At 35.2% G+C, this 12,495-nt stretch overlaps 1 protein-coding gene across 1 annotated transcript; it reads left to right on the plus strand.

The window, feature by feature from the left end:
- The first annotated feature begins 8,447 nt into the window (after nucleotides 1-8,447).
- On the plus strand, nucleotides 8,448-9,544 carry LOC145777662 (GATA zinc finger domain-containing protein 1-like). The gene has a single exon (XM_082589093.1). The coding sequence runs from the start codon at nucleotides 8,497-8,499 to the stop codon at nucleotides 9,145-9,147; it is 651 nt and encodes a 216-aa protein (XP_082445219.1). The 5' UTR covers nucleotides 8,448-8,496; the 3' UTR covers nucleotides 9,148-9,544.
- The last annotated feature ends 2,951 nt before the right edge of the window (nucleotides 9,545-12,495 follow it).

Genomic DNA, 12,495 nt, shown 5'->3' on the forward strand with positions numbered 1-12,495 from the left:
CTCTAACAAACGACAATGTAACACTGTGTGCTAAATAATATTGGATAATTTATTTTGTATTAGCCTAAATGTTTTGTGTTTGTATAGTTTTGGTAGGCAATGGCATAACTCACCTTGAAGCTATGATCAACTTTCCTCAATCGGCGAGAATCATGAATCTGGGCTGGTAAAAGTTCAGTTCAGTTTATTTTTGTTTTGTTGGCGAAAAATAAAAAAACAAAAATATACAAAAACACAACTAATTCAAACAACAAGGATGGCAGCGAAAGACCAAAAGGTCACCAAAGTCAGCAGCCACCCAAACATTTAAACAAAAGACCCAAAATTAAGAACATTAACACATATAGCACAATACCAGCACTTTACATAATACATTAACAGTAGAGTAACATAGGGCAACATAAAAAAAAAATGTGCAGAGAACTAAGCAGATGATATGTTTCAGGAGTGATCACAGCACAAATTCTTTCATAAACATTTATATTTAAATTCAAAAGCATTGTAAGGCTTTTCTTGTATTTCTTTTAGTATTTGATTCCATAGTTTCACTCCATTAAAACATAGCATCTTCTTACCAGAGTTTGACGTTGCAGAAGGCAAATATAAATCATTCTTTTGGTTCTGACGGGTTTTATGATGGTAAATTTCGTTTACAAAAATAAAGCAGCCAGCAAAGGCCAGGGGCGGCATTTTGTGCACATATTTGTACATAAATTTTGCAGTCTCTAATTTAATAATATCGTCAATTCTGAGCACATTAAATTGGTGATAAAGAACAGTTGTATTTGTTAACCTCGGCAAAAATAAGCAGGATCGGATGAACTTGTTTTGTAACACTTGAAGTGGAGTAAGCAATGTAGAGTTTGCTCTTCCCCAATTTATAATCGAGTACTGGATCTTGGATTGAAACAAAGCATAGCCTAATATAAAGTTTGTAATATTGTTAATGAGGCAATGTATCTCAGATTAAATGCTATGCCGCAGACCTTTGCAAGCTGCTTTGACTATCCCATGTCAATCGCTCATCCAAAGTTACACCTAGATAGTTTCTACTTTTCTTCCTTTCGATGGATCGGCCACTGATAGACAGACTAAAATTTTCTGCTGCACTTTTTTGTTGCAGAGGATCATATAAGTAGTTTTACTATAATTTAATGAAAGTTTATTGGATTTCATCCACACATCAATTTTTCCTATTTCTCTATTGACATTTTTTTGTAGAGATGACAGGCATTTATCTGACATATGAAAGTTTGAGTCATCAGCAAAGAGTGTAGTTGAAAAAGAAGATGCATTTGGAAGATCATTCACATAAAGAAGAAAAAGCAAGGGACCAAGGATTGACCCCTGTGGGACACCACATTTAACAACATTGAAATTAGAATTCTTAGCGTTAATTTTTGTACTTTGCATTCTATTTGTTAGATAAGATGTTAAAACGTTTAAAAACTTGCCACAAAAGCCATAATGGTGAAGTTTTTTTAAAAGTATGCCATGATCAACTGTATCGACAGCTTTACTTAAGTCAACAAAAACCGAGCATGTGCATTTGTGATCATTCAAGTTAGAAAGTAAATCATCATATATTTTTGTCAATACTAAGCTTGTTGAATCATTTTCACGAAAACCATGTTGAGCTGGAGTTATAATATTATATTTGTCAATAAAATTCATCATCCGTTTATATAAAAATTTTCGAAAATTTTGGCAAAAGTTGGCAATAAAGAAATTGGTCGCAAATCTGTAAAGTGTAGCCTAAAGGTGAACCAACTTTTGGTACAGGTATTATCAGACTCTTTTTGAGTACATCAGGAAAGATTTTTTGCAAAACACATTTATTCAGTACTTTTGTTAAAAAATGGCATATAGCCTAATTACATTAGCCATTTTGATAAATTTAGAAGGTATTTCAAAAATGCCTGAAGCTTTATTTGCTTTGAGGCTCCTTTTTGCATCAGATACTTCTATCTCATTTATATCAGGAAAGCCAAAAGAAGAACATTTTCTGTTTAACTTGAATGATTCAAAATTTACATTTGAATTCGGAATTTTAGCTGCCATTGAAGTTCCAATATTTGTGAAGTAATTATTTAATAAATTAATGAATTCAATAGAATCTATTTTATAGCTTTTATCATTCACAGTCATTGTTGAAGGAAGCTTTTTATTATTCGAATTTCTTTTCCCCTCTATCATCTCATGAATGATCTTCCATGTTTTCTTGGAGTCACTTTTTGTTTCTTCAAACGTTTTTTTATAATGTTGATTTTTCAATGATTGTTTCAAATGATTCAGCTTATTGCAATATGTTTTGTATTTCCTCTTTGCTGATTCATTTTTATTTTTTATCCAATATCTAAATAGTCTGTTTTTTGTTTTAATAGATTTATGAATGCCTTTAGTTATCCATGGCTTGTTAGAGAGCTTTATTTCAGTTGTTGACATTTTTCTAAGTGGTGCATGTTTATCTAGTGTTACTTGAAATCGCATAATAAAAGAGTGCATCAAGTTGTCTGCATCACCAAAATCCGCATTTACTTCAGTCAAATTAGACTCTAAATCGCACAGGAAGCTGTCAAGACAAAAGCTTTTTAAGCTTCGAATTTTTTTGGTGGGTGAATTACACACTACATTTTTATTTTTAACACATAAAAAAATAGGTAAATGATCAGAGATGTCATGTAAACAAATGCCATAGGCATTTTGGTTACAAGTTATAGTTGCAAGTTACAAGTTATACTCCACAAAATCTAGTTGCACTTGTTATCAATGATTGGCAGCCTGCAGCTTCAAGGGCTTCTTTATAACTCTGGGCAAGAAACTTTACGATAATTGCCTCTACCTAGTGATCGATTTCGAGTAATGAGTAGTACTAAATTTAAGTCATAAGTAAAGTAGACAACCGGAAAACAGACATTGCCGTCGGCTGCAGCGTGGGTCAGGTGTATGTCGGAAGGCGTACACCGATGCATAGCGCTCAAGTCCGCTTTCCCGCAATGCAGGATAAAGATAAACAAACAAACAAATACTGCAGGAGACTTTGCAGCCTTTAACAAGTCAATATTTCATATCTCCACAAATTATGTATTTACATCGAGAGTTTTCTAATTTGTTTAAAGAATCAATTATTTTGTCTTGAAATGTAGAAAAAGCGTAACTAGGATGACGATATATGACTCCTACAATAATACTTGGTGAATTTCTTTGTACAATTTCCATCCAAAGATTTTCACAATTGGGTATATCAATCAAAAGGTCTTTTCGCTCATTAAATATATTGCCTTGTTTTCAGTGATGTACGCGAATACAAAAAATATTGAGGCCGTCAGCGTAAACGCAAACGTTCGAAAAAACATACGCCGTATGCGTCAACGCAACTTGTAAAAAAAGTTGGCATGGTCAACGTCAGCGCATACACTAGCGTAAACTAATTTTGTTTGCTAGGTGCCAAACATTCACACGGTATAAACCACTCGAAACAAACAAGTTTTATTTTGAATTTCCACGAAGAAACACAAGCATGTGAAAGTGTTCATCTGACATTTTGCTGTGTTTTGGTTCCAATATGTCTTTGCCCATTGAAAACATTCTTTCAACTGCAGCGCTGGAAGGTATTGGCGTGTTGTAGAGAAAAAAATACATTAAAAAGTATGCGTTGACGCTATGCGCTAAAAAAACGCGAAAACTTTACGGCGTAGCCTCAAGCGCAAACTATCCAAAAAAATGTGGCCGCAAGCGTTAGCGCAAACGAAAAGTCTGCGGCGTATACGTACATCTCTGCTTGTTTTAAGTAATGTGCAATATACGTTTTAAGTAAAGTGCAATATAGTAAAGTGCAAAGTGCAATATAAGTAAAGTGCTATCGGTTTACATAGTTTGATACAAACTTTACAAGAATTTTTGGATGCCATAGTTATCAGAGAAGGAAATTTCAGGATAGAATCACCAATTTCAAAAAATTTATGTGTTCAAATTATGTATGAGTGGCTACCTGTATAAAAGGATAGACCCTCTGCCCCAGAGGCTCACACTACGACAACGACGACGGCGGAGAGTTTAGCCGATCGACTTTTTTTATTTTATCGGCAAAGTAGGATGCTTGCCAGCTTGTTGAGCAACGGAAAAGAGTCATCTCCAGTAGGCCTAAAGATCTTCATTCACTTCTTCTAAGGTTCACCCTTGCGGAACATTTCATCTGGAATCTTATTGATTAAAGCATTAACAGCTCATCAAACAACTCTTGCTTCATTGCCATTGACGGATCAACTTGCTTCGTCAACCACAGGTCCCGACGCCAACCCTTTAACTTTCTGATACTCAATTGTTTGATATCTTAGCAGGGTTCAGTTGATCTGCATCGGGTGTTTCTCAAATCAATACCACTCATTGATAATTCCAAAAAAAGATAGAAGTTTTGTAATGGTTCTCTATTGGTCTCTTCACCAAGTGAGATCGCCTGTCAATTTGCCTGGAGTCGTTTGAGGCCTTCTGAAAAGTTTCGAGTTTTATTAGTTTAGAGTCTAAACTGATCTTTCTAAATGTCTAAACTTTAGATATTTAGAAATTTAATTCTGAACAACGAACGGCTTATCACAGAGCGCATCGCGATTTTTAAAGTTGAAGACGTTTCTGAGAATGCACAAGAGGAGTTCATTGAACTCATTACCAGCGATGCAGCAAAAACTGATTTTTTTTTTCGATGTTAGTTACCAAACTTTGAAATAAGAATATGCAGTCATATCATATCCTATTTTGTCTGAGATTAGCCTACATTGCGCTTGATTCTTCCTTTTTCAACAACATAGGCTACCTTTGTGAAGCAGGCTTTTCATGCTTGTTGATTATCAAATCTAAAAACAGGAGCAGACTTGTTGCAGAAGATTATCTTCGTTGTTCTCTTGCAAAAACTGTTCCAAGGATCTCAGAGCTGGCGAGAAAGAAGCAAGCAAAGTCTTCTCACTGACGATTTTTGGTTTTCACAATTCGAACTTTTTTGTAGTTTTAATATAACACACTGTTGCGTTGATAACATTATTTTGATTCAATTATTGAAAGTTTATAAATAAAAAACATTGTAGCCTACCTATACATTTTCAAATATTTAGTTTCTTTATTTAGAAGTCAAATTTAACACATAATCTAGTGAGCTCCAAAAATGTAGTGAAGAATAATCAACCCAACTAATTTTATCCTTGGGGTCACCGCAACTTGGCAAATGTCATCAGAAAAGTTGGAAACCGCTGGTTTAGCAGCACTTAATGAATTGAATAATTTGTAGGGACCCGTGATGAACATCTGTTTTCAACCTTGTGCAAAATGTGTGTTTTTTGTAATATTTGTGTTCCTTAAAAAGCTCTCGTGTTGTGAACAAAAATAATTGATAAATCGTTTTTCCGCCCAATAACCTACCGCAGCTTTCACCAGTGATTCTGTTCAATTTAACAGCGATTGATGGCTTTTAATTTTCTCCGTTTCTCCTGATTTAACAACACTTAATGAATGGAATAATTTGTAGGGACCCGTGATGAACATCTTGTATTTTTAACCTTGTGCAAAATGTTTTTTCTAGTAATATTTGTGTTCCTTAAAAAACTCACGTGTTGTGAACAAAAATAATTAATAATTGATAAATCGTTTTCCACCCAATAACCCACCGCAGCTTTCACCAGTGATTCTGTTCAATTCAACTGCGATTGATGGCTTTCAATTTTCTCCGTTTCAGCAAAATGTTATATTATGACGTCAAATCGGTGATTTCATCAATAGCCTAATACCTTTTAAGAAATAGCGTTAATTTTACTCTACAATCGTAAACATATTGTTGAAATTTGCAAACTTTTTAAATTACTTAATTACTTGCCTTTTCTTTTAATCTGAAAGTAGCCTAGCTACTTTATATACCTCCACACAAACAAGTTTTGTACCCATTATTTTAATTGAAAATTCAAAATTTATTCATTCTAAAATTCTCAATTGAAAAGTTAGTGTTCTAAATTCTGCAATTCGGCCTCTCAAATAAAGAAATTCCTTGAGACTCATTTCGTTACCTCTGTGTCATTGGAGCTAAATCAGCTAAGTTAGGCCAGTAGCGATTCTGCTATCAACAGAGGATAATAAACATTCAATAAAAAAATCCTTTAACCCCTGCAAATTCACAGACAACAACACTTCAATCACCGCCCCGATAGCTCAGTTGGTTAGCGCGTGACTTCTGGAACGAAGAAGCTTGAAGGTCAAGCGACGCTGGTTCGACTCTCTGGGTGTGCGCTTGAGCAACGCACGGAGGATTGCTCTCCATTCAGCGGCATCTAATTGATGGAATAATTCCCCGGCAACAAGACTTCAACATTCGGAAACTTTACTCTGTCAGTCTCGGTGACCGGGTCGCGAAATTTTTTTTCCCACGAGATTTCTGTCCCATTTGCATATTTCGGTAAGTGTAGCCATTACTGGTTACCTAGCGGCGCGTGTAACTGTTTTTACCAATTTTCGCCCTCACAGCAGCCGATTTTCGCCCTCCAGGTCCAAATCTAAACATTCAACTTGAAAAAAACGTAGCCTGGAGACACACCTAGTCTAGTCAAGCTTAAAAAAGTTGAAAAAAGAAATTGATTCTGGTCACTAGTCTAAAAGTAAGATTTTCCGAATTGATTAAGAATTAACCCTAACCCATTAGCCCTAACCTTACTTTTTTTGAAAAGCTTATGTTCACCACAAAAATTAATGTAGGCCTAAAGAAAAAAAAATTGACTTCGATGGGCGTCAAACCGATGTCCACACGATTATAAGGCAAAAGGCGGAACCACTGAACCAAACGCGCCAACCAAAAAGGTTTGCATTCACACGGTATAAATACAAACTCTATGCGAAGTAGCAAAAAGTTTGTAGGAAAAAAATGTCGCGACTGAGCCTGGGTCAGTGATTCTAAACCTCTACAAGTAGCCTATGCGAAATTGCCAGGATTGAGATGTTTGGTTACTTTTCTGGATTTAAGTTAGTGGAGTCTGGCAACACTGGTATTTTTTGTTTTTTGTAATTTTCGGACAGCTTCAAGGCTTGACTGGGTCTGGTTTGGCTGGTTGGTTTTGAATCTTTATCCTCGGACTGACAAAGCCTTAATAGATGATTACTGGTAGTTTTGCATACTTGTAGAAGCTCTTGACGCAGAGCCGGTTACCGAGATTGACAAAGTGAAATTTCCGATTGTTGAAGTGTTGTTGCCGGGAATTATTCCATCCATTAGGTGCCGCTGAATGGAGAGCAGTCCTTAGAATGCATTGCTCAAGTGCACACCCTAAAGTCGAACCAGCGCCGCTTGATCTCTCTGTGTTATGTCTATGCTTATTAGTTATTATTGTTGTGTATAAGATTTAAGCCTGTTAATAAATTTGGAATTTGTGTGAAATTGATAAATTTAGAATCCATCTTATAGACCAAGTTGTAAGTACTGTTGTCTAATACACAGTGTAGGCGAATACAGTGACATACGGTACGTTATCACAGTGAGCCTAAAGCTGTTAAGGTAGCCTATAAATGATTAGCCTAAGCTATTGTTGTAACTTATTGTTTGTAACTATTATTAGTATCGGTAACTTACATAAAAAGCAACATTATACAATATATACATAAAATAAAGTATACTGTGACTTTATTCTATTTGAATAAGACCTTCTGATGATCCGTTAGGTGAAACAATTTGTAAAGGCTTCAGATAGTAATAACTATATTTGATTTAAAATAAAGTAGGCTATATACATATCAAACTCAATGGATGGATTTGGCCGTGGCCCCCTTACTCATTAAATAAAGCATTGCACAAGGTAGCGTAGCATAATGGTGAGAATGTAAAGCTCTAGCATGCTGGTAATGCACTCAGTAAACAAATTAATACGCAAGCTGTCAGTATCAAAAACTCTCTACTAGCTTCATCAACATAGGCTACATTAAAACATATAATAAAAGAATAGAATCACCACTTTCTGTTGTGACTAAGAGAACTATTCTTATTTTACATTTTTGCCAAGCGATCAACAAAATATTTTTTATTTGGAATATATGTATACCGGTACCATCTAAATCGCTCTTGGTAGGCCACGATGGCTGCCGGAAAAAAACACGAGTTTTAAGGCCTGAGGCAGTGCCTATATTGTCAATGTGAGAATATGAGATCTACCTGGCATGCACTTACTACAGTAATCATATTTGTTTGAAAGAAGCTTATAAAAACAAATGAAATTAATTTTTATTAAATATGGCCTAATAACTTACACTTATATAATAGCCTACTTGATAAAATTAATGATGAAAATTTTGTATGGAAAATAGAATATCTGTTATAAACGTGCAAATGAAAGAGAAAACTGAGCTTTTTGTGTCCTTGGGCTTAATTAAAGATAGCTTATCAAATGTAAATTCTAATGTCTCTCATTATTTTTCAGTTGTGTTGACAAGGTTAATTTTCCGATATACAGTATATATAGGGTTATTACGGCAATAATGCCTTTTGGTGCTTTGAAGCCTCAGTGCAAGTTTTGTGAGTCAAACTCTACTACAATTTGGCGCAGAATTGGACCTGGGGAATACATATGTCAAACGTGCTATGTTGATCAAGAATCTAATAAGAATGAAGATTACAGCGGAATAAGGGCAGATAAAATTGGAACAAGACAATACAAAATTACAAGAATAAAATCTGTTCGAAATAAGACCGTTTCAAAAGGAAAAAACAGACGAAGCTTTTATAAAGTAAAGCCTGCAACCAAGCCAGATTCTCTCGGTTGTACGAATGTAACTTCAGAATTCATTATTTATAAAGGCCAATATTTTCAATGTGGTGACATTGTATCTGTGATCGATGCAGAAGATCATCAGAAGTACTATGCTCAATGCAATGCCTTTATGACTGATGAATTTTGTCAAAAGTTTGTTTCTTTTACCTGGTTACTGCCAATAAAACGGATTGACCCAAACATTGAATTTGACCCATCCTTGTTTTACATTGGCCCCAGCGACGAGCTCATTCATAATATGGAAAGTGTTGAATTTGAATGTCATGCACCAGCAGATTATTTCAAGCCGCAAAAAAGTATTTTTCCTACCTTTCCAACGAGTCAATCCAAAAATTTTATTAGTGTTAATATGACTTAATGGACAAAGCTCGAATTATTATTTGTAGCAACTTTAAAATTTTGGATTGCAACATTGAAGTCAATAATTTTTTTGTATGCTAGTATTTCCCCTACTAGGTTTTTGCTGGTCAACTTTGTTAATAAATATTGAATATATATGGAGCCTGTCATAGTCTGAGGATTTTCACCATTGAACAATAAACTAGTTTTGTCTAATATCAGATTTAACTATCTCAATTTGTACCACACTGCATTCATTAATAAGTAGAATTTGCAGACACGTAGACTGTATGTTCATATTCCAACAAGAATAAACTAAATTTGTATTATTTTTAATTTTTATGAACAATAAAATATATGTATACACAAAAAGTAAATGCCAACCTGTTGCAGTAGATGAGAGAGTTTAGCTATTACCACCGTGCATTCATAGATGAAATCAGTTACCGTATTTTACGGACCATAAGGCGCACTGGACTATAAGGCGCACTGTCAATAAATTGCTTTGATTAGTTGTTTGTTCATACATAAGGCGCACCGGACTATAAGGCGCACCGGACCATAAGGCGCACCGGACCATATATAATAGTATATCGGTACTGGTTTTGAGTGTAGGCAATAAAGCACTACCGCACTTGATCCATACATAAGGCGCATCGGACCATAAGGCGCACGATCAATTTATGAGGAAAAAAAAGAATTTAAAGTGCGCCTTATGGTCCGTAAAATACGGTAATTGTGTCTCATTGTCAAGATGTTTTGATACGATTCTTGGTTTGATGTGTCTAACAATTTGCTCAAGAAAAAAGGGTTTATTCTTGAATGGGCATTATTGTTTGGAATGTGTATTTACTGACTCGGTTGCAATAGGCATTACAACTGTGTCATACAATCGTACTACTTTGGTGAAGATGTAACATTGTGGAAACATAAGCAGATGAAACCAAGCAACTCCAATATATTATAATACTCCACATAAAATCAATTAATTGTTTGCATTAAATTAAATGACATATCATTGCTTGGTTTTATTTTCTTATAATCCTATGTATAACTGTTTACAATTCTGCCAAAATTTGAGAGAGTTCATAAGTGCTGTATCACACAACACACTGTATTGTCAACAATTAAATTACAATTAAAGCATATTTTTTGCAAACTTTGGCAATACGATGTCTTGCGCATAGGATTGTAGCATGGTACGGTATTATAGTCATTTATTTTTCTTTTACTGCATGCGTTCAATTGGTAAGCTCATTTCATTCACTTTACTTTTGGACATTGCAGACATTTATGCCGAAAAATTAGACATTTGCTTACATTTGATAGGATTTGGTTTAGGATTTTGATGGAATAAAACAATGGATACGTTTAAGCAGATTTCCTGTGCATTTTAGAAACTTTTTGGTCAGTTGGATTTTTTTCTGTATGTATATAATATGTGTTTACTTTTCAATGATAAGTTTGATGCATATGCTGAGGCAAATGTTACACAAAAATGTTTTGCAAGATTATTTGAACGTTTGTACAACACAAATTTTACTGAATTTGAAAATTAAAATAGTTTGATAAGCAATCATAAAGTGGGAAGCCGACATATGCCAAGTGATGTCAATGCTTACTATTTACTTTTTAAAAAGCATATTTGAGTGGCTAGATTTATATCCTTGCAAGATAACAATTAATATGCCATGCTTCCCTAAATGATCCCTGCACTGCAATTTTTCTAAATAAATTGTAACAGCATTGAAAGGGAATGTCAGCACAGTTGTCTCCGCAATGGGTTATGTTTAAATCGGCCAGTTTTTTCTTATTTTCCATCAAGAGAAAGTTGTTTTGGTGCATATTTCTGTTTATTGACGTTGGTTTTTTATCCCACATTTCCATGCTGAATGCGACAAAAAATAAACTTGCGTTTTAGCTTTGTTTTGTTTTAAGTTGGTACCTATGTGATTATTAATTACTGTGTGTTCAAAAGCTAAAAATCACTAGCCTACTTTATTACTTTTAAAAGAATTATGTATATACCGTACAAAGTTTACCAGATGTTCGATTGCTGGTTTTGATTTACCTTGCATTTTTAAATCGTTGATAGCCTATCATATTAGGCTACTCATCCAGTATATAATAACTAGGGGTGTTCATTTTCGATTTCGATTAAGGTGATATTTGAAATTCGTTTTTCGTATCGGACATATACGAGGTCCGGCTAAAAAGAAACGAGACTGGTGAATTGTAAAGTTTATTGAAACCCATAGCAAATGAAGTTCACTTTGAATACGAAGTACAACTCTAATGTGACCTCTCTAACGGTCACCTTCAAAATATTCGCCATCGGCTTCCATGCGCTTTGTCATTCTTCCTGGCCATGCCCTGAAGCATTCTTCAAATTCTCTTTTTTCTACGGATTTGATGTGTGCCATCACGTTAGTTTTGATATCATCAACCCCTTCAAAGCGTGTTCCCTTGATTATCCCCTTCAATTTTGAAAACAGAAAAAAATCACAAGGAGCAAGGTCTGACTCTGGAGAGTAAGGTGGATGGTGCAATGTGGTGATTTGCTTGGAGATCAAAAATTGCTTCACCATGAGGAATTGGAAGGCCTTCCTGATTTGGGATCACCATCTACATTCTCCCTGCCCTCCACAAATCGCTTGTGCCATTCAAACACTCTTGCTCTCGACATGCAAGAATCACCATAAGCCTCATGCAGCATCTTCAAAGTCTATGTTGCTGTTTTTCCAAGTTTAACACAAAATTTGATGTTGATTCTTTGTTCAGTTGTCATTTTGCAAAATTGAAAACAAAATCACTTTATTCAATAAAAAAGTTTTATGGAAATTGTTAACAGATACTTTACCACCTTCACTTAACTCTCCCTAAAAACAAACGCAACAATGTCATTGTGACAACACATCTGTCGAACACTCAACAGATGTTATGAAACTCTGTGAAAGCATTGATTCGAGTGAGACTTTTGTATTACGCAATCTGTGGCGTCAGTCTCGTTTCTTTTCAGCCAGACCTCGTATATTTGAAATTATAGCCGCCCTTTCGGCTGAACCCGGTTGAAAGTAACTCGAGTGGCGCGAAATCTGTCTTGTCACATTTTGCAGGCAAAAAAAGACTTCGACGCATGCGCATCGTCGATCACGTGACTATCACATGCTCTCGCGGGTCCAACGGCCAGTCCTGCACCAGGGATGCCAGGTTGGCATTTTTAATGCCAAATTTCACAAATTTTTCTCAAGAATAAAGATATATATATAGCTAGGTTGTGCAATAGCAGAAAGTGTAAGCTGAGATTTGTCGCAGTTTTATCCATTATTTACCAAATCCATAGGCGCCTAAGCCGTGGGGGCAGGGC

Source organism: Aplidium turbinatum, chromosome 9, assembly GCF_918807975.1.
Source record: "Aplidium turbinatum chromosome 9, kaAplTurb1.1, whole genome shotgun sequence".
NCBI classification, from domain to species: domain Eukaryota; kingdom Metazoa; phylum Chordata; class Ascidiacea; order Aplousobranchia; family Polyclinidae; genus Aplidium; species Aplidium turbinatum.

What these genes read in the sequence shown, in the direction of transcription:
- LOC145777662 (XM_082589093.1), top strand. Translation starts at nt 8,497, where the DNA reads ATGCCTTTTGGTGCTTTGAAGCCTCAGTGCAAGTTTTGTGAGTCAAAC.